Source organism: Trachypithecus francoisi, unplaced genomic scaffold, assembly GCF_009764315.1.
Source record: "Trachypithecus francoisi isolate TF-2019V2 unplaced genomic scaffold, Tfra_2.0 Lachesis_group1, whole genome shotgun sequence".
NCBI classification, from domain to species: Eukaryota; Metazoa; Chordata; class Mammalia; order Primates; family Cercopithecidae; genus Trachypithecus; species Trachypithecus francoisi.
In genome coordinates this window covers 147,728,302-147,749,812 of record NW_022681454.1, presented here as the reverse complement: position 1 = coordinate 147,749,812, position 21,511 = coordinate 147,728,302, and the positions used below count along the sequence as shown (strand labels likewise).

At 38.5% G+C, this 21,511-nt stretch overlaps 1 protein-coding gene across 3 annotated transcripts in view; it reads left to right on the top strand.

The window, feature by feature from the left end:
* LRBA (LPS responsive beige-like anchor protein) overlaps positions 1–21,511 on the top strand; it is a 787,299-nt gene that overhangs the window by 75,164 nt on the left and 690,624 nt on the right. For all 3 annotated transcript variants that reach the window (XM_033215458.1, XM_033215456.1, XM_033215457.1), the window contains exons 3-5: positions 4,627–4,858; positions 5,077–5,177; positions 18,742–18,837. In XM_033215458.1, coding sequence (XP_033071349.1) covers positions 4,627–4,858; positions 5,077–5,177; positions 18,742–18,837 — 429 coding nt within the window. The remainder of the gene's footprint in view (positions 1–4,626; positions 4,859–5,076; positions 5,178–18,741; positions 18,838–21,511) is intronic.

Here is a 21,511-nt window from a genome sequence, read left to right as displayed (position 1 = left end):
CTCAGCCTCCCAAGTAGTTGGGATTACAGGCACGTGCCTCTATGCCTGGCTAATTTTTGTATTTTTAGTAGAGGCGGCGTTTCACCATGTTGGCCAGGCTGGTCTTGAACTCCTGACCTCAAGCGATCCACCCACCTCGTCCTCCCAGAGTGCTGGGATTATAGGTGTGATCCATCACACCAGGCCATCATTAACCTTTATCTTGTAATTTTTAAAAATTCAATACAATGAAGTTCTTGTATCTAACATCATTATCTAAATGTGTCTATAATGTAAATTTCTAGCTGCTTGATTGCTGTTTGAAAAATAAAAATTTTTGATAGATATTACCAAATTCCTGTTTTTTTGTTTATCTTTTTTTTTTTTTTTTGAGACATGGTCTCACTCTGTCACCCAGTATAGAGTGCAGTGATGTGGTCTTGGCTCACTGCAACCTCTGCCTCCTGGGTTCAAGTGATTCTTGTGCCTCAGCCATCCAAGTAGATGGGGCTACAGGCGCCCACCACCACACATGGGTAATTTTTGTGTTTTTAGTAGAGACGGGGTTTCACTATGTTAACCAGGCTCGTCTTGAACTCCTGCGCTCAAGGGATCCACCGGCCTCGGCCTCCCAAAGTTCTGGGATTATAGGTGTGCGCCATCGTACCCAGCCCCAAATTGCTCTTAATAAGTCCTATTGTACCTGTTTCCTCAACAACAGTGATGTATGACAGTACCTGTCTCCTCATGTTCTTGCACATACTATGTATTATTTTTATATGTTGTTAGAGATTTGGAATTTGTCAAATATGTAAAAATGGTATATTAGTGTAGTTTTAACAGTCATTCATTTTGTAACCAAAGTTGAGTTTCATGTTTTAGTGCCACTTTTATTTCCCTTTTTGTTCATTGCCTTTGCCTAAATTTTCTTTTCTTTTCTTTTTTTTTTTAGCACCCTAGTTCCCACAAGCAGATAAATTTTCTTTTAAAAAATGTTTTTCAGGAAGCTATTTGTACTTATGTAATGATGTGGGTTGAAATGATTTTTCTAAGGTGTTTACTTTTTGATTTTATTTTTTTTTGCATATAGAATTTATAATTATTATATAGTTAAATATGTCAATATGAAGTCCAGAAGTCTTAAAAACTCTTAGTTAGAAAAGTGTTTACCACTTGAAGTGATAAAATGTTTTTTGTATCATTTCATTCAGTGCTTTTATTTAATTAATTTTTATTTTTAGAAACATGTCCTACTCTGTCACCCAGGCTAGAGTTCAGTGGCGTAATCATAGTTCACTGTAGCCTTGAAGTCCTGGACTCACAAGACTCTCCTCCCTTGGCCTCCCAGAAGTGCTGGGATTACAGGCATGAGCCAGCACACCTAACCCATTTAGTGCTTTTATGACTTTTATTTTAGACTTATTTTATGACTTCAGTTTTACATTTAAATCTTAGACTCATTTGGAATTTTTTTTATGGTATGAGGGATGGATTGATTGATTTTTTTCCCCCCCAGATATTTGAATATAGCTATCCCTAAACTTATTATTATTTTTTTTTTGAGGCAGAGTCTTACACTGTCACCCAGGCTGGAGTGCAGTGGTGTGATCATAGCTCACTGTAGTTTTGAACTCCCGGGCTCAAGCAATCTTCCCACCTCAGCCTCCAGAGTAGTAGGGCTACAGGTACCCACCACCATGCCCGGGTATTTTTTTTTCTTTTTTTTTTGATTATGGAGACAGAGTCTGGCTGTGTTGCCAGACTGGTCTCAAACTCCAGGCCTCAAGTGATCCTCCTGTCTTATCCTCCCAAAGTTTTGGGATTATAGGTGTGAGCCACCTTGCCCAGCCACTAACCTTTTGATTAAATGATCTTTGTTCTATTTAGATGTCACTGTTATCATATAATAATATAGATATGTAATTATAAAATTATAAAATTTATAATAACAATAACCACCACCACCAGCCAGGCATTGTTAGTAATAAGCACCTTATTCGTATAAATACTTGTTTTTAAACTTTTTTCTTTTTTTTTTTTGAGACAGAGTCTTCCTCTGTCACCCAGGCTGGAGTGCAGTGGCTGGATCTCAGCTCACTGCAAGCTCCGCCTCCCAGGTTTACGCCATTCTCCTGCCTCAGCCTCCTGTGTGGCTGGGACTACACCTCGCCCAGCTAGTTTTTTGTATTTTTTAGTAGAGATGGGGTTTCACCGTGTTAGCCAGGATGGTCTCGATCTCCTGACCTTGTGATCCGCCTGCCTTGGCCTTCCAAAGTGCTGGGATTACAGTCTTGAACCACTGCGCCCGGCCCTTTTTAAACATTTTTATGAGTGATGTCTGTAGATTGGTTAATAGTATTGTAAAAGTTAATTTCCTGGTTTAAATGATTATACCATGATTATACTATGATTATGTAATATATATACATTGGGGAAGCTGAACGAAGAGTATAAAGGAATTCTGTACTTTTTTTGAATGTTTGAAATTATTTCAAAAAGTTACAGACAAGAAAATAATACAAACAAAACCAAAACAGCTATATTAAAGTTCTTATTTGAATTATGTATTTTTAAAATTTACAAACTATATTTATGGACAATATAATCTAATTCAACAGTTTAAGTAGAATGGAATGTATCATAGTATAATGAATAGCTTATAGCTTTTATCCAGGAGGACTAGCTAACCAGGCACATATAGTTTTTAGCTAGGGCCGTGTAATTAGGAGAATTGACTCCATCACAAGGAGAGACTATTTTAGTAGAATCCCAGCTATCATCTCCTAACACTGCTTAGTAGTGATAATACAAAGCATTGTACACTGAAATCTCTGCCAGAGCTTTCTGAGAAAGATGAAATGTCTTTATCACTGTGCTTGCCAGGAGTTCTTGTCTCTCTGCATGCAAGTACTGATCCTCACATTGTTCATTTCCATTTTTTTCAGTCTCTTGCCTGTCTTTATTTTTGTCAGAACCTGGGATACATGTTGTTGATCCTGCTGAAAGGAATTTTAATTTATTTCCTAGTTTCGAACCTTCCTTGCTTTCCTGGACTAAACTCTACTTGGTCATGTCTGGTTTTATTTATAAGCCATTGGATTTTTTTTTTTTTTTTAAGACGGAGTCTTGGTCTGTTGCCCATACTGGAGCTCAATGGCGTGATCTCGGCTCATTGCAATCTCTGCCTCCCAGGTTTAAGTGATTCTCCTGCCTCAGCCTCCCAAGTAACTGGGACTACAGGCACATGGCACCGTGCCTGGCTAAGTTTTTGTATTTTTTTTTTTTTCCTTTTTTTTGAGACGGAGTCTTGGCTCTGTTACCCAGGCTGGAGTGCAGTGGCATGATCTCAGCTCACTGCAATCTCCACCGCTCGGGTTCAAGTGATTCTCCTGCCTCACTAATCCTGAATAGCTGGGATTACAGGCGCATGCCACCATGCCTGGCTAATTTTTGTTTTTTCAGTAGAGACGGGGTTTCACCATGTTGGCCAGGCTGGTCTTCAACTCCTGATCTCAGGTGATTCGCCTGCCTTGGCCTCCCAAAGTACTGGGATTACAGGCATGAGCCACTGCGCCTGGCCATTTTTTGTAGTTTTTTAGTAGAGATGGGGTTTCACGGTGTTAGCCAGGATGATCTTGATCTCCTGACCTCGTGCTCTGTGCGCCTTGGCCTCCCAAAGTGCTGGAATTACAGGCATGAGCCACCACTCCCTGCCGGATTTGTTTTTTAAAGTTCACTTTCTTCTACTTGCATACCTTTTGGGTATGCAGTTTAGAAATGCATAATGAAAAACCGAGAAGTATTCAGAAAGAAAAAAGTGTACGTGAATCATGTGTGTAACTATTTCTGACAGAGATCTTTAAAAGGTCTAGTTGATTGTATTATCGTATACCTTAAATGTAGGTATTTTTAAATTTAAAAAATTTATTTAAAAAATCTAGTTAAATAAGATAACTCTACAAAGGTAATTCTAAAAGTATTTTAATTCCTTTACATAATTAGGATTTATTTAAAATGTACAAACCTTCCCTCTGTGTTGGGAGGCTGTGGATGAGATGACAAGGCCAGTATAGCTATAGCGTTTTCAGATGTGTGACTAATTATATGTAAGTTATACTGATTATTGACAGAAAAGAAGAGAGGTAAAATGAACAGGCTTAATAAACCAAAAATTTGACTAATATAAACTCCAATGTGTGACCATTCTGAGCCTTTTTCAGCTTTTCAGTTTTACCACGAGCTTATTACTTGTTTGGTTAACAAAGGACCTTTAGATTATTCAGTGTAGTTCACAGATTTGATACTTCATAAACGAAATACTGAATGAGAAGCAATTGTACAGCTGATTTAGATGTTTATTGGTAACAGGTTAGTAGATAGCAATTTACCTAAGACATCCTATGTTTGTTTTTGTTGAAAAATATTTTAATGTTTATATTCTCTTACTTGACTTTACTGTCTAAATTTGGAGATTACTTCAGAAACTTCAGTTTTTGAGTGGTGTGTGTTCATTAAGAATTTTTTTTTTTAATGAACCTTTTGTTTTAGAGGAAGAATGTGAATAGTTATTGTTAATCTAATGTTTAGGAACATGCTATAGTGATATTGAGGATACTAATGCTTTTACTTTTTTTTTTTCCTTGGAAGTTGGTAGGAGGACAGTTTGATTTAGAAATGAATTTCATTATCCAAGAAGGTGAGAGTATCAGCTGCATGGTGGACCTACTGGAAAAATGTGACATTACTTGCCAAGCAGAAGTCTGGAGCATGTTTACAGCTATTCTGAAGAAAAGCATACGGAATCTTCAAGTCTGCACTGAAGTAGGCCTTGTTGAAAAAGTGCTTGGGAAAATTGAAAAAGTTGACAATATGATAGCAGGTATGATTTTTTTCTATAGTACAATGTATGCAAAGAGATAAAGTTTAATTTTTAAATACTTATTTTTCTTATTCCATGTAGCAATATTTAAGAAATATTTGAGCATGTAGCATGCACCTAGAACTTTAGTGTCCAAGCCCTTAAATAAGCACAGTTTATTTTAAATATTCGAGAACTATAATTAGCTGAGTTATTTTATTGTTTTCTTTTGTTTCCAGATCTTTTAGTTGACATGTTGGGAGTGCTGGCTAGCTATAATTTGACAGTTCGCGAACTAAAGCTTTTCTTCAGTAAACTTCAAGGAGATAAAGGACAATGGGTAAAAAAAACTTAAGTACTCTTTGGTATTTTAAAGTATTCCCCTCCCAAACACATTAGTAGCTTGTAAAGTAACTGATATTATTATACATGGGATAATTGTCAAATTGAATAGATTAATTAAAATAGCATTGAGATCCCTATGGCTACTCTTGCCATACTTGGACCCTAAAAGTATGCACTAAGATAATGGTGTTTCAGGCAAACTGATAATTTAATTCTTCTTCCAATTGTTCTTTAAATGTACATTCAATATTTATTAGAAAAGAAGATAAATGTAGAGAAAGAAAAGTATTAGGTAATAGTGCATACCTTTTCTTCTTTTTGATCTAGTTTTATCTGAGTCCCTTAAACTTGAGTAACTCACTCTGTGAACAAAACCTCTGCAGTTAATTGGATCTACCCTCTTGAGATGCAACTTAGGAGTCATTTGCAATGGGTAGTATTGGAGGTGAACTTATTTTGAACCCCAAGTGCCTTATCAAACTGTTTCTTCAACCATATAGTTATCTGTCCTGTTGAGGAGGAGTAGTAAATATTTTCTCTATTTTTGTTGCATTTCCAGGCTTATTTTAGTGCCCTTTACATTGCCCACAGCAACAGCTCAGTCAGCTGATCCTTAATCTAGCTTTCATTAAATGTATCTAAAATTGTGCCCTATAATTACTCTTTTTCATTATATTAAAATTTAGATTCTTTAGCATATTTCTCTCAAACTCCAGTTTAATGTGTTTAATTTTAGAGTTTTATTACTGATTGTCATTGAATTTGATTATATTTCTGGTTCTAGCTTACCTTGTGTTTGTCGTCTTATAGTTTTTACATCTGTGAGTGTGTAAGGCAAGTGTCATAAAATTTGGAAACATTTTAGTCATTGTTTCTTCAAATACTGTCTTCTTGTCCCCCCTTCCCATCTTTTCTGGGACTCCAATTACAGATATATTACACCTCTTGATATTGTCTCACAGGTTACTGAGATCTGTTAACTCTTTTTTTAGTGTTTTTGTGCTTTATTTAAATTGTTTTTATTGCTATAGTCTCAGGTTAACTGATCTTTTCTTCAGCAGTGTGTTAATTCCATCCACTGAAATTTCAGATAGTATATTTTTCTTTCTGTAAATTGTTTTTTTTCTTTCTGAGATGGAGTCTTGCTCTGTTGCCAGGCTAGAGTACAGTGGTGTGATCTCAGCTCACTGCAACCTCCACCTCCTGGGTTCAAGTGATTCTCCTGCGTCAACCTCCTGAGTAGCTGGGATTACAGGTGCACGCCACGACACCTGGCCGACTTTTCTATTTTTAGTAGAGACGGGGTTTCACCATGTTGACCAGGATGTTCTTGGACTCCTGACCTAGTGATCCGCCCGTCTCGGCCTCCCAAAGTGCTGGGATTACAGGCATGAGCCACTGCGCCTGGCCTCTTTCTGTGAATTCTATTTGGTTCTTTTAAATATTTTCCATTTTTTTCCTCATTTAATTCTTTTAAATCCTTGAAAATATTTAGTATATTAATAGTTGCTTTAATGCTCTTGTTTTTTCATTCTAAAATGTCATTTTCTAGGTCAATTTACTCATTGATTTTGCTTCTTTATGTAGGTCACATTTTTCTGCTGCTTATGGCTACTGACTTTAGACAATATATCAGACGGCAAATTTTATGTTGCTGAGAGCTGGATTTTGTCATATTTTATGATTGTTAGACCGGTTTTGCAGGCAGATAAGTTATTTGTGGATCAACTTTATCCTTTAAAACTAGTTTAAAGGTTTTTTTTTTTTTTTTTTTTCCAGTAAGGTTTAGAGTGGCTGTTATGCTAGGGCTAGTTTAGCCTTACTGTTCAGGCATGTCTCTTACAGAGTCTCTATTGAGTAACTCTTAAGTCGCAGACATAGGACAGGAGGTAGCAAGACTGTGGTCTCTCCAAAGTGTCTAGTAGGGTCTCAACAATTCCTAGCTCTGTATTAGTTTTGGGAATTCTTTAACTTGAAGCTCTTACTATCTTAGCCCCACCATGTTGAGTTTTATCGTAAGCATGATCAGTCTGGTATTAAGCCAAAGAGTCAGTGCAGTTTCTGGGACTTCTCTGTTCAGTTCTTTCCTCCGTAGTATTCTGCTCTGAAACTTCTATCCACTGTGGATTCCACTTTCTTTCCAACTCACTGAGACTTTCAAGTTTTGTTTGGTTTCCCTGTGCAATGATACGGAAATTGACACCAGGTTTAAAGTCATTTTGTTTGTTTTCTCAGGGATCACAGTCTTGAACTACCTCTTCCTCCATACTGAAAACTGTTTTTGTTTGATACATTTTGCCCACTTTTCTAGTTGTTTATAGTAGGTTGGTGCGTCCAGGTCCTATTACTGTGTCGTGTCCAGAAGAGAAAGTATATATTTAACTTTGGTTTTTATTTATATTCACATTATTTATTCTGAATATGTAATATATTTTTATTATATTCATAAGCATAGAAAATTATAGATAAGAAAATAGCAAATAACATGAACTAATATTTATTTACGGCCGGGCACGGTGGCTCAAGCCTGTAATCCCAGCACTTTGGGAGGCCGAGACGGGCGGATCAGGAGGTCAGGAGATCGAGACCATCCTGGCTAACACGATAAAACCCCGTCTCTACTAAAAAAAATACAAAAAACTAGCCGGGCGAAGTGGTGGGCGCCTGTAGTCCCAGCTACTCGGGAGGCCGAGGCAGGAGAATGGCGTGAACCCGGGAGGCGGAGCTTGCAGTGAGCTGAGATCCGGCCACTGCACTTCTGCCTGGGCGACAGAGCGAGACTCCGTCTCAAAAAAAAAAAAAAAAAAAAATTTATTTACAGACGTAGAAACCACACAATCAGATGAACACAAAATCATTAATAATTAGAGACATTCACATTAAAACAGTATGGATATGTCACCTTCCGTGTGTAGTTTCTCAAGAATTTTAAAGTTGGAAAATGGCAAGTATAGTTTGGGATACAGGGTTATTTTATACTTGGTGTGCTTTTCGTTGGAATGAATGCTAGTGGAGCCGACCTCAAGATGAGTCTAGTGCTACTTAGTCATGTTAATTATACTGTATCCAGTGATTTAGTAATTTACTCCTTAGTTCATATTCCAAGAAATTCTCACATAGATCCATAAAACACACGAGGATGTTCACTGAAGCATTATTTTTGATGGCAGTGAATGTTAACATGGATGTTCATTATTAAGAGAGTGGATTGGTAAAATGTACAAAAGGCACAGAATAGATTGTTCTTTAATAGAATCAGTGCATGGAGTAATAGGAATAGATGTAAAATATATAGGAAGAAAGCGATGATAAGTATAAGCACATAAAAAACCTTTTTTTTTTTTTTTAGACAGGGTCTCACTCTCACCCAGGCTGGAGTGCAGTGGTGTGATCATGGCTCACTGCATTTTCAGCTTCCTGGGCTCAAGAGATCCTGCCACCTCAGCCTCCGAAGTAGCTGGGACCATGGATGTGCACCACCATGCCGGGCTAATTTTTGCATTTCTTTTAGAGACTGGGTTTCGCCATGTTGTCCAGACTGGTCTCAAACTCCTGAGCTCAAGCAGTCCTCCCAAAGCGCTAGGATTACAGGTGTGAGCCACCACACTCAGCCCCAAAAAACATTTTTGAAGGAATAATCTACATATAAAAGATTAAACATGTTAATATAGCGGCCTATGGGGAGCGGGAGGAGAATGAGAATAGGTTTAGATGATAAAGGCAAAAAATAATGAACTATTTATAAAATGAGAGCAAGGCCTTGCTCAGATATTCATTACATTTATTTAGTTATTTGATATTAGGCATATTATTTCTATCTTTTGCTGTCATAGCAGTGCAGTGAAAAACTCCCTGTATCTAAATCTCTGCCCTTGTGATGATTACTTTAGCATAGATTTTTGCATGTGGAAATAGTGCATTGGTGGACATGAACGTTTTTACAGACTCTTGAAATATGACTACTACATCTTTTTCTTTTCCTCTTTCTTTTTCTTTCTCAGACAGAGTCTTGCTCTGTTACCCAGGTTGGAGTGCAGTGGTGCTATCTCGGCTCCCTGAAACCTCTGCGTCCTAGGTCAAGCAGTCCTCCCACCTCAGCCTTCCAAATAGCTGGGACCACAGGCACTTGCCGCCATTCTTGGCTAATTTTTGTATGGTTTTTTTTTTTTTTTTTTTGTATTTTTTAGTAGAGACGGGGTTTCACCGTGTTAGCCAGGATGGTCGCGATCTCCTGACCTTGTGATCCGCCCGCCTCGGCCTCCCAAAGTGCTGGGATTACAGGCTTGAGCCACCGCGCCCGGCCAGTTTTTGTATTGTTTTGTAGAGATGGAGTTTTGCCATGCTGCCCAGGCTGGTCTTAAACCTCTAGGCTCAAGCGATCCCTCCACCTTGGCCTCCGAAAGTGTTGAGATTACAGATGTGAGCCACTGTGCCTGGCCTAAGTTTTTTTGTGAAAGGCTTTCCCAGTACAGTATATACTCCCCTAGCAATGTCTGTCAAGTAAAGTGCTTATGTTAATGTATTCTTTTGTTGACTGATTTATAGGAAAGGAAATTTGGAGGAATGATGTTTCTAGATGGACATGCTACAATACTGTATTTTTATTTTTAACTGCAAAGTTATTTTTGGTTATTTTACTTTGGAATTTATTTTAAAAAAATCACTGATTGTAGTTACTTGTTATTATGCTTTTATAATTGAGCAGTATGATTAATTGAAAATTTCTTGTTCACTTAAGAATGAAGCTTTCCACTTAATATTTAGGTGAAAGGTTGCCAAACTCTTTTACACAGTTAGTAATTATAATTTATATCATCTATGAAAATAAGATGAAGACAAACCAGTGATTTCATTTGTAGTTTGACCCTGTTTTGAACTTTTAAACTTTTAACAAGGAGGAATACCCTGCACTTTTCTTATTTGCTTATAAACAGATTAAAATGACATGGTATGTCTGATTATCTTTTGTTTTTCCTTGTAACTGCAAATGAGATTTTTCATTTTTATTGCTGATTGTTTCATGTATTAGAGAATTGTGGACCAAAGAAACATTAATCAAATAAACTCAGCATTGCAGCTTTTATATGTATATGCTCTGTGTATACATATATTTATATGCTATGCAGTAAAGGTATATTGTAGAATGAAATATGATAGGGAAGTTTAATCCACTCTCAGTTTCAAGGAAGGCTACCCTGAGGAAGTGACTGTTAAGATGAGCTCTAAAGGCTGGGTAAGGTTGACTTGGTTAAGAGGGGAGTAGAGGAGCCCTTTTGAGAACATTTTAAGCACAAGGAATAGCTTTTGCTGAGGCCCTGTTGTGGGAAGAAGACTGAGAGAAGGATGGAGTGCAGGGAGAAGGGGAGAGTAAGAAGCAAAATGAGGCTAAAGAGGTAGATAAAGTATCTTATAATCCATGTTAAAGATTTTGGTCCCTATTTTAATGGTGAAAGTACAGTTTTTTATTTTATTTTTTGACTTTATGATGGTGTGAAAGTGATATGCATTCCATATGCTCCTTGACTTAGGATGGGGCTACCTCTGGCTAAACCCATCTTAAGTTGACAGTATTTTGGGTCGAAAACATACTTTCAATTTACATTATTTTCGACTTACTGTGGGTTTATCAGGATGTAATCCTATCATAAATTGAGGAGCATCTGTATAGTTGTTCAAAAGGATGGACTCTGGAGCAGATTGAGTTCTGATCCTGACCTTGACAGTTATTGCCCATGTAACTTTGGGAATGTTCCCCTGCCACAGATTCTTTTTATGTAAACTGGGGATAATAATAATAATACCATCCCATAGGGTGGTTATGAGGTTAAAATATTTTAGTGTTTTTGAAGTACCTTTTTTTTGAAATGTTTATTTTTATTTTTTAAATTTTATTTTTCCATAAGTTATTGGGGTATAGGTAGTATTTGATTACATGAGTAAGTTCTTTAGTGGTGAATTTGTGAGATTTTGGTGCACCCATCACTTGAGCAGTATACACCATACCATATTTGTAGTCTTTTGTCTCTCGCCCCCCTCCCACTCTTACCCCAAATCCCCAAAGTTCATTGTATCTTTCTTATTCCTTTGCGTTCTCACAGCTTAGCTCCCACATATCAGTGAGAACACACAATGTTTGGTTTTCCATTCTTGAGTTACTTCACCTAGAATAATAGTTTCTAGTCTTATCCAGGTCACTGCAAATGCTGTTAATTCATTCCTTTTAATGGCTGAGTAGTATTCCATTATATCTATCTATCTATCTATCTATCTATCTATCTATCTATCGATCTGTCTCACAGTGTCTTTTTTTTTAAAAATTATACTTTAAGTTCTAGGGTACATGTGCACAACGTGCAGGTTTGTTACATATGTATACATGTGCCATGTTGGTGTGCTGCACCCATTAACTCATCATTTACATTAGGTATATCTCCTAATGCTATCCCTCCCCCCTCCCCCCTCCCCACAATAGGACCCGATGTGTGATGTTCCCCTTCCTGTGTCCAAGTGTTCTTATTGTTCAGTTCCCACCTGTGAGTGAGAACATACGGTATTTGGGTATTTGGTTTTCTGTTCTTGTGATAGTTTGCTGAGAATGATGGTTTCCAGCTGCATCCATGTCCCTACGAAGGACACGAACTCATCCTTTTTTATGGCTGCATAGTATTCCATGGTGTATATGTGCCACATTTTCTTAATCCAGTCTGTCACTGATGGACATTTGGGTTGATTCCAAGTCTTTGCTATTGTGAATAGTGCTGCAACAAATATACGTGTGCATATGTCTTTACAGCAGCATGACTTACAATCCTTTGGGTATATCCCCAGTAATGGGATGGCTGGGTCAAATGGTATTTCTAGTTCTAGATCCTTGAGGAATCGCCACACTGTTTTCCACAGTGGTTGAACTAGTTTACAGTCCCACCAACAGTGTAAAAGTGTTCCTATTTCTCCACATCCTCTCCAGCACCTGTTGTTTCCTGACTTTTTAATGATTGCCATTTTAACTGGTGCGAGATGGTATCTCATTGTGGTTTTGATTTGCATTTCTCTGATGGCGAGTGATGATGAGCATTTTTTCATGTGTCTGTTGGCTGTATGAATGTCTTCTTTTGAGAAGTGTGTGTTCATATCATTTGCCCACTTTTTGATGGGGTTGTTTTTTTCTTGTAAATTTGATTGAGTTCTTTGTAGGTTCTGGATATTAGCCCTTTGTCAGATGAGTAGATTGCAAAAATTTTCTCCCATTCTGTAGGTTGCCTGTTCACTCTGATGGTAGTTTCTTTTGCTGTGCAGAAGCTCTTTAGTTTAATGAGATCCCATTTGTCAATTTTGGCCTTTGTTGCCGTTGCTTTTGGTATTTTAGACATGAAGTCCTTGTCCATGCCTATGCCCTGAATGGTATTACCTAAGTTTTCTTCTAGGGTTTTTATGGTTTTAGGTCTAACATGTAAGCCTCTAATCCATCTTGAATTAATTTTCGTATAAGGAGTAAGGAAAGGATCCAATTTCAGCTTTCTACTTATGGCTAGCCAATTTTCCCAGCACCGTTTATTAAATAGGGAATCCTTTCTCCATTTCTTGTTTTTGTCAAGTTTGTCAAAGATCAGGTGGCTGTAGGTGTGTGGTATTATTTCTGAGGGCTTTGTTCTGTTCCATTGGTCTATATCTCTGTTTTGGTACCAGTACCATGCTGTTTTGGTTATTGTAGCCTTGTAGTATAGTTTGAAGTCAGGTAGCGTGATGCCTCCAGCTTTGTTCTTTGGCTTAGAATTGTCTTGGCAATGCGGGGTCTTTTTTGGTTCCATATGAACTTTAAAGCAGTTTTTTCCAATTCTGTGAAGAAACTCATTGGTAGCTTAATGGGGATGGCATTGAATCTATAAATTACCTTGGGCAGTATGGCCATTTTCACAATATTGATTCTTCCTGTCCATGAGCATGGTATGTTCTTCCATTTGTTTGTGTCCTCTTTGATTTCACTGAGCAGTGGTTTGTAATTCTCCTTGAAAGGTCCTTTACATCCCTTGTAAGTTGGATTCCTAGGTATTTTATTCTCTTTGAAGCTATTGTGAATGGTACTTCATTCATGATTTGGTTCTCTGTTTGTCTGTTACTAGTGTATAAGAATGCTTGTGATTTTTGCACATTGATTTTGTGTCCTGAGACTTTGCTGAAGTTGCTTATCAGCTCAAGGAGATTTGGGACTGAGACAATGGGGTTTTCTAAATATACAATCATGTCATCTGCAAACAGGGACAATTTGACTTCTTCTTTTCCTAACTGAATACCCTTTCTTTCTTTCTCTTGCCTGACTGCCCTAGCCAGAGCTTCCAACACTATGTTGAATAGGAGTGGTGAGAGAGGGCATCCCTGTCTTGTGCCAGTTTTGAAAGGGAATGCTTCCAGTTTTTGCCCATTCAGTATGATATTGGCTGTGGGTTTGTCATAAATAGCTCTTATTATTTTGAGATATGTTCCATGAATACCGAATTTACTGAGAGTTTTTAGCATGAAGGGCTGTTGAATTTTGTCAAAGACCTTTTCTGCATCTATTGAGATAATCATGTGGTTTTTGTCTTTGGTTCTGTTTATATGCTGGATTATATTTATTGATTTGCGTGTTGAACTAGCCTTGCATCCCAGGGATGAAGCCCACTTGATCATGGTGGATAAGCTTTTTGATGTGCTGCTGGATTCGGTTTGCCAATATTTTATTGAGGATTTTTTCATCGATGTTCATCAGGGATATTGGTCTAAAATTCTCTTTTTTTGTTGTGTCTCTGCCAGGCTTTGGTATCAAGATAATGTTGGCCTCATAAAATGAGTTAGGGAGGATTCCCTCTTTTTCTATTGATTGGAATAGTTTCAGAAGGAATGGTACCAGCTCCTCTTTGCACCTCTGGTAGAATTCGGCTGTGAATCCATCTGGTCCTGGACTTTTTTTAGTTGGTAGGCTATTAATTATTGCCTCAATTTCAGAGCCTGTTATTGGTCTATTCAGGGATTCAACTTCTTCCTGGTTTAGTCTTGGCAGAGTGTAAGTGTCTAGGAAATTATCCATTTCTTCTAGGTTTTCTAGTTTATTTGCATAGAGGTGTTTATAGTATTCTCTGATGGTTGTTTGTATTTCTGTGGGGTCGGTGGTGATATCCCCTTTATCATTTTTTATTGCATCTATTTGATTCTTCTCTCTTTTCTTCTTTATTAGTCTTGCTAGTGGTCTATCAATTTCGTTGATCTTTTCAAAAAACCAGCTCCTGGATTCATTGATTTTTTTGGAGGGGTTTTTGTGTCTCTATCTCCTTCAGTTCTGTTCTGATCTTAGTTATTTCTTGCCTTCTGCTAGCTTTTGAATGCATTTGCTCTTGCTTCTCTAGCTCTTTTAATTGTGATGTTAGAGTGTCAATTTTAGATCTTTGCAGCTTTCTCTTGTGGGCATTTAGTGCTATAAATTTCCCTCTACACACTGCTTTAAATGTGTCCCAGAGATTCTGGTATGTTGTATCTTTGTTCTCATTGGTTTCAAAGAACATCTTTATTTCTGCCTTCATTTCATTATGTACCCAGTAGTCATTCAGGAGCAGGTTGTTCAGTTTCGATGTAGTTGAGCGGTTTTGATTGAGTTTCTTAGTCCTGACTTCTGGTTTGATTGCACTGTGGTCTGAGAGACAGTTTGTTATAATTTCTGTTCTTGTACATTTGCTGAGGAGTGCTTTACTTCCAACTATGTGGTCAATTTTGGAATAAGTGCTATGTGGTGCTGAGAAGAATGTATATTCTGTTGATTTGGGGTGGAGAGTTCTGTAGATGTCTATTAGGTCCGCTTGGTGCAGAGTTGAGTTCAATTCCTGGATATCCTTGTTAACTTTCTATCTCGTTGATCTGTCTAATATTGATAGTGGGGTGTTAAAGTCTCCCATTATTATTGTATGGGAGTCTAAGTCTCTTTGTAAGTCTCTAAGGACTTGCTTTATGAATCTGGGTGCTCCTGTATTGGGTGCATATATATTTAGGAGAGTTAGCTCTTCCTGTTGAATTGATCCCTTTACCATTATGTAATGGCCTTCTTTGTCTCTTTTGATCATTGATAGTTTAAAGTCTGTTTTATCAGAGACTAGGATTGCAACCCCTGCTTTTTTTTTGTTCTCCATTTGCTTGGTAGATCTTCCTGCATCCCTTTATTTTGAGCCTATGTGTGTCTCTGCATGTGAGATGGGTCTCCTGAATACAGCAAAGTGATGGATCTTGACTCTATCCAGTTTGCCAGTCTGTGTCTTTTAATTGGAGCATTTAGTCCATTTACATTTAAGGTTAATATTGTTATGTGTGAACTTGATCCTGTCATTATGATATTAGGTGGTTATTTTGCTTGTTAGTTGATGCAGTTTCTTCCTAGCATCGATGGACTTTACATTTTGACATGTTTTTGCAGTGGCTGGTAGTGGTTGTTCCTTTCCGTGTTTAGTGCTTCCTTCAGGATCTCTTGTAGGGCAGGCCTGGTGGTGACAAAATCTCTCAGCATTTGCTTATCTGTAAAGGATTTTATTTCTCCTACACTTTTGAAACTTAGTTTGGCTGGATTTGAAATTCTGGGTTGAAAATTCTTTTGTTTTAGAATGTTGGCCCCCACTCTCTTCTGGCTTGGAGAGTTTCTTCTGAGACATCTGCTGTTAGTCTGATGGGCTTCCCTTTGTGTGTAACCCGACCTTTCTCTCTGGCTGCCCTTAACATTTTTTCCTTCATTTCAACTTTGGTGAATCTGACAATTATGTGTCTTGGAGTTGCTCTTCTGGAGGAGTATCTTTGTGGCGTTCTCTGTATTTCCTGCATTTGGATGTTGGCCTGCCTTACTAGGTTGGGGAAGTTCTCCTGGATGATATCCTGAAGAGTGTTTTCCAACTTGGTTCCATTTTCCCCGTCACTTTCAGGCACACCAATCAGATGTAGATTTGGTCTTTTCACATAATCCCATATTTCTTGGAGGCTTTGTTCATTTCTTTTTACTCTTTTTTCTCTACACTTCTCTTCTCGCTTCATTTCATTCATTTGATCATCAGTCGCTGATACTCCTTCTTCCAGATGATCGAGTCGGTTACTGAAGCTTGTGCATTTGTCACGTAGTTCTCATGTTATGGTTTTCATCTCTATCATTTATTTTAAGGACTGCTCTACATTGGTTATTCTAGTTAGCCATTCGTCAAATCTTTTTTCAAGGATTTTAGTTTCTTTGTGCTGGTTACGTAGTTCCTCCTTTAGCTCTGAGAAATTTGATTGACTGAAGGCTTTTTCTCTCGACTCATCAGAGTCTTTCTCCATCCAGCTTTGTTCCATTGCTGGCGATGAGCTGCATTCCTTTGGAGGGGGAGATGCACTCTGATTTTCTGAATTTCCAGCTTTTCTGCCCTGCTTTTTCCCCATCTTTGTGGTTTTATCTGCCTTTGATCTTTGATGATGGTGACATACTGATGGGGTTTTGGTGTGGGTGTTCTTTCTGTTTGTCAGTTTTCCATCTAACAATCAGGACCCTCAGCTGTAGGTCTGTTAGAGTTTGCTTGAGGTCCTCTCCAGACCTTGTTTGCCTGGGTATCAGCAGCGGAGGCTGCAGAAGATAGAATATTGCTGAACAGCGAGTGTTGCTGTCTGATTCTTGCTGTGGAAGCTTTGTCTCAGGGGTGTACCCCGCCGTGTGAGGTGTGAGTGTTGGTCTGTGCCTAGCGAGGGATGTCTCCCAGTTAGGCTACTCGGGTCAGGGACCCACTTGAGCAGGCAGGCTGTCTGTTCTCAGATCTCAACCTCTGTACTGGGAGATCCACTGCTCTCTTCAGAGCTTTCAGATGGGGGCATTTACCTCTGTCAAGGTTTCTGCTGCTTTTTGTTTAGCTATGCCCTGTCCCCAGAGGAGGAGTCTACAGAGGCAGGCCGGCCTTGAGCTGTGGTGGGCTCCAGCCAATTTGAGCCTCCAGGTGTCTTTGTTTACCTACTTAAGCCTCAGCAATGGTGGGTGCCCCTCCCCCAGCCTCGCTGCTGCCTTGCAGTTAGATCTCAGACTGCTGTGCTAGCAATGAGGGAGGCTCTGTGGGCGTGGGACCCTCTGGGTCAGGTGTGGGATATAATCTCCTGGTGTGCCATTTGCTAGGACTCTTGGTAAAGTGCAGTATTAGGGTGGAAGTTACCCGATTTTCCAGGTGTTGTGTGTCTCAATTTCCTTTGGCTAGGAAAAGGAGTTCCCTTCCCCGTTGCACTTCCCAGATGAGGCGATGCCTCGCCCTGCTTCAGCTCTCGCTGGTCGGGCTGCACCCACGGACCAGCGCCAACTGTCCGACACGACTCAGTGAGAGGAACCTGGTACCTCAGTTGAAAATGCAGAAATCACCCATCTTCTGTGTCTCTCACGCTGGGAGCTGGAGGCTGGAGCTGTTCGTATTCGGCCATCTTATCCCAGTTTCTTTATCCACTCATTGATTGATGGGCATTTGGGTTGGTTCAACGATTTTGCAATTGTCAATTATGCTGCTATAAACATGCTTGTGCAAGTATCTTTTTGAAGTACCTTTAACAGTGGAATATAGTAAGCATTATTTAAGTATTTGTTAAATTAAGTGTCTTAATGTTAAAGAAGGGTGGGTGGTGGGTTGGTGTAGTTTGTATTTTTAAAAGATCATTTTTCACTGGGTGTGGTGGCTCATGCCTGTAATCCCAGCACTTTGGGAGGCCGAGGCAGGCGAATCACTTGAAGTCAGGATTTTGATTCCAGCCTGGCCAATGTGGTGAAACCCTGGCTCTACTAAAAATACAAAAAATATAGGCCGGGCACGGTGGCTTATGCCCGTAATCCCAGTACTTTGGGAGCCCCAGGCGGATGGGTCACCTGAGGTCGGTTCAAGACTAGCCTGACCAACATGGAGAAACCCCATCTCTGCTAAAAATACAAGTTAGCTATGTGTGGTGGCATGCACCTGTACCACACAGGTGCTTGGGAGGCCGAGGCAGGAGAATTGCTTGAACCTAGGAGGAAGAGGTTGTGATGAGCTGAGATTGCACCATTGCAGTCTATCCTGAGTGACAGAGTGAGACTCCATCTGAAAAACAAAACAAACAAACAAAAAAATTAGCTGGTGTGGTGGCACACACCTGTAATCCCGGCTACTCTGCAGGTGAATCACTTGAACCCGGGAGGCAGAGTTTGCAGTGAGCCGAGATCGCACTGCTGCACTTGGACTCCAGCCTGGGCGGCAGAGCGAGACTCCATCTCAAAAAAAAGAAAAAAAAAAAAAAGATCATTTTTGCTGCAGCTTGGAGAAGAGTTTCAGGTGTCTAATGATATTGGCTTGTATTTATTGAATACCTAATAGGCCCTACAGCATTACAAAAACTGGTGTAGAGTACATTATTTCTTTAAGATAATTGAAAATAACTTAAAAGTTGTTTTCTATGCTTTTAAGCTTATAGCATTATTCCTGTATATATTAAAGCAAGACTGTATTAAAAATGTGTTTTTTTTTTTTTTGTTCTTATGGTGAATACTGTGGTTAATGAATTGTTAATTATCTTCATAGCCTCCACATGCTGGGAAGTTGCTGTCTGTGTTAAAACATATGCCTCAGAAGTATGGTCCTGATGCCTTTTTTAACTTTCCAGGAAAGAGTGCTGCAGTAAGTAAATATTAATGAGGAAATCACTCCCAGTTCTTCTTTCCTTTGCTCCCTGAAAGTACAGCCCTGTGAACACCCCTGATAGGTTCTGTGCTAGGTAGAAACTTCTGCTCAACATACTTTAATCCTTACGACTGCATGTTACTTTTTTGTAATTGCTTTTGAGGTTGAGGAAACAGAGGCTTAAATTAGTTGAGAAAATGTTCAGTCACAGCTTGAGTCAACAATGGAATAAGAACCTCATTCTTTTAAACATAGCCGTGTTGTCTTAAGTAGCTGTTTGTGTGTAACACCTTCATGTCTATCTTTGTGAACATCTTTCTCTCGCCTTTCATTACTCTACCTGTGTTTTTTTTTGTACCTGGTGTATAGAGTGATAGTGAAGACATAGAGGCTTTGAAAATTACTATGCAAGTTTTCCTTGACTTGTGAGTTTCCAAATTATGTTGGTCTCAGCGTTCCTGTAAGCTGTTAATCAGTTTATACATAAGACAATTATGTATAATAGTGATATCTATAATGTTTCATAATGTTATTGAAGCACATTCTATAATGTATATATGGTATTTATGGAAGTTTTAAAAATCTCCTCATTATTAGGTTGGTCAGTCGTTTGTTTTGGTCAAGCAAAACAAACTTTTTTTTTTTTTTCTTTTTGAGACTTAGTTTTGCTTTTGTTGCCCAGGCTGGAGAGCAGTGGCGCGATCTCGGCTCACTGCAACCTCTGCCTCCCGGGTTCTAGTGATTCTCCTGCCTCAGCCTCCTGAGTAGCTGGGATTACAAGCGCCCACCACTAAGCCTGACTAATTTTTGTATTTTTTGTAGTGGTGGGGTTTTGCCATGTTGGCCTGGCTTGTCTGGAACTCCTGACCTCAGGTGATCCATCCACCTCAGCCTCCCAAAGTGCTGGGATTACAGGCGTGAGTCACCACGCCTGGCCCAAAACAAACTTTTAAAAAAGATATTTCAGTTTGTTCTTTTCCTGAGCTTATCTTTCAATCATTGTTTTATGTTTGTTCTCATAAAATCTTACATTAGGCCCTGTGTAGCCTGGCAATATCTGCAGAAAGATAAGAATATGTTTTAATATGACATTTGTGATATTTGAATGTTGTATACACAATATACAACTTTCTTTGAAAAGTTTTATTGCCCAGTTTTTTCCTTTACAGTTTTTCCTTATAAGACCTTTTAGATTTGTAGCTTTTCAGAATAATTTTACTTTCTTATCATAGCCTCTAACATTAAAAAAAGTGTTCTTAAGAAATTAACTTTTTTCCTGCCTCATGTTGTAATTTTATTATTTACAGTTCTCTGAGATTGTAGTGCATGCATTTATCTTGAAAGTAGGGCAGGTGAGCTGAACAGCTTTTGAAACTTGAAGAGAATAGATATTTTAAATATGTTCAGTGACTTCCTTTCCTTAAACATAGCTTTTACTGGGAATTTAAAGTATTCATGAATGAAGTATTTTTGCAAAACTTATACATCTTTGCTATTATTTTTGGTGAGAGAGAACATGTGTACACACTGAATATATGTTTTTCTCCTAAATTTTTTTTTGTCAGTCTGTGAGTTGTAGTTATTCTTTTCCTTTTTTCTTAATGCAACGTTCATTTTAAATCAGCCTCTTGAAGTCTTAGTGTTATTACTGAAGTTTGGCTCTGTGATGTCTTTCATGTTTTAGGTCATATCTAATACATATAAAAGAATATATGTATATATTATATGTATACATACATGCATATGTAAGTTACAATAAAACAGAAGCTTGTATAGTTTGAATTTTTTAAAAACAGCTTTATTGAGATATAATTCACATACCACACAATTAACTCATTTAAAGTATATGGTACAGTAGGTAAATGTGTTCACAGAGTTGTCAACCATTACCACAGTCAATTTTGGGACATTCTCATCACACCCAAAAGAAACCCCATACTGATTAGCAGCCACTCCCCATATTCCCCAGCCCTATTCTGGACCATTCATATTAGTGGAATCATACAACATGTGGTCTTTTGTGACTGGCTTTTTTCACTTATCATAATGTTTTCAAGGTCCATCCATGGTATAGCATGTATCAGTACTTTTTCCCTTTTTATGGTTAATATTATATTGTACGGATATGCCATACTTTATTTAAATCATTTGTCAACTAATGGATATCTGGGATTTTCACTTTTTGGGCTACTATGAATAATACTGCTATGGACATTAGTGTACAATTTTATGTGTGAAGAAAAGTTTTAATGTCCCCATCTCTAGAGTGGGTCATATGGTCTTTGTTTAACATTTTGATGAACTTGCAGACTATTTTTCAAAGTAGCTGTAACATTTTATGATTCCACTAGCAATGTATAAGGGTCAAATTTCTCTACATTCTTGCCAACATGGTTAATGTCTATTTTTTTTGTTTTTGAGATGGAGTCTTGCTCTGTCACCCAGACTGCAATGCACTGGTGTGCCCTTGGCTCACTGCAACCTCCGCCTCCCCGGTTCAAGCGATTCTTGTGTCTCAGCTTCCCGAGTAGCTGGGATTACAGGTGCATACCACCATGCCTAGCTAATTTTTGTGTTTTTTCGTAGAGACGGGATTTCACCATATTGGCCAGGCTGGTCTTGAACTCCTGACCTCAAGTGAGCCACCTGCCTCAGCCTCCCAAAGTGCTGG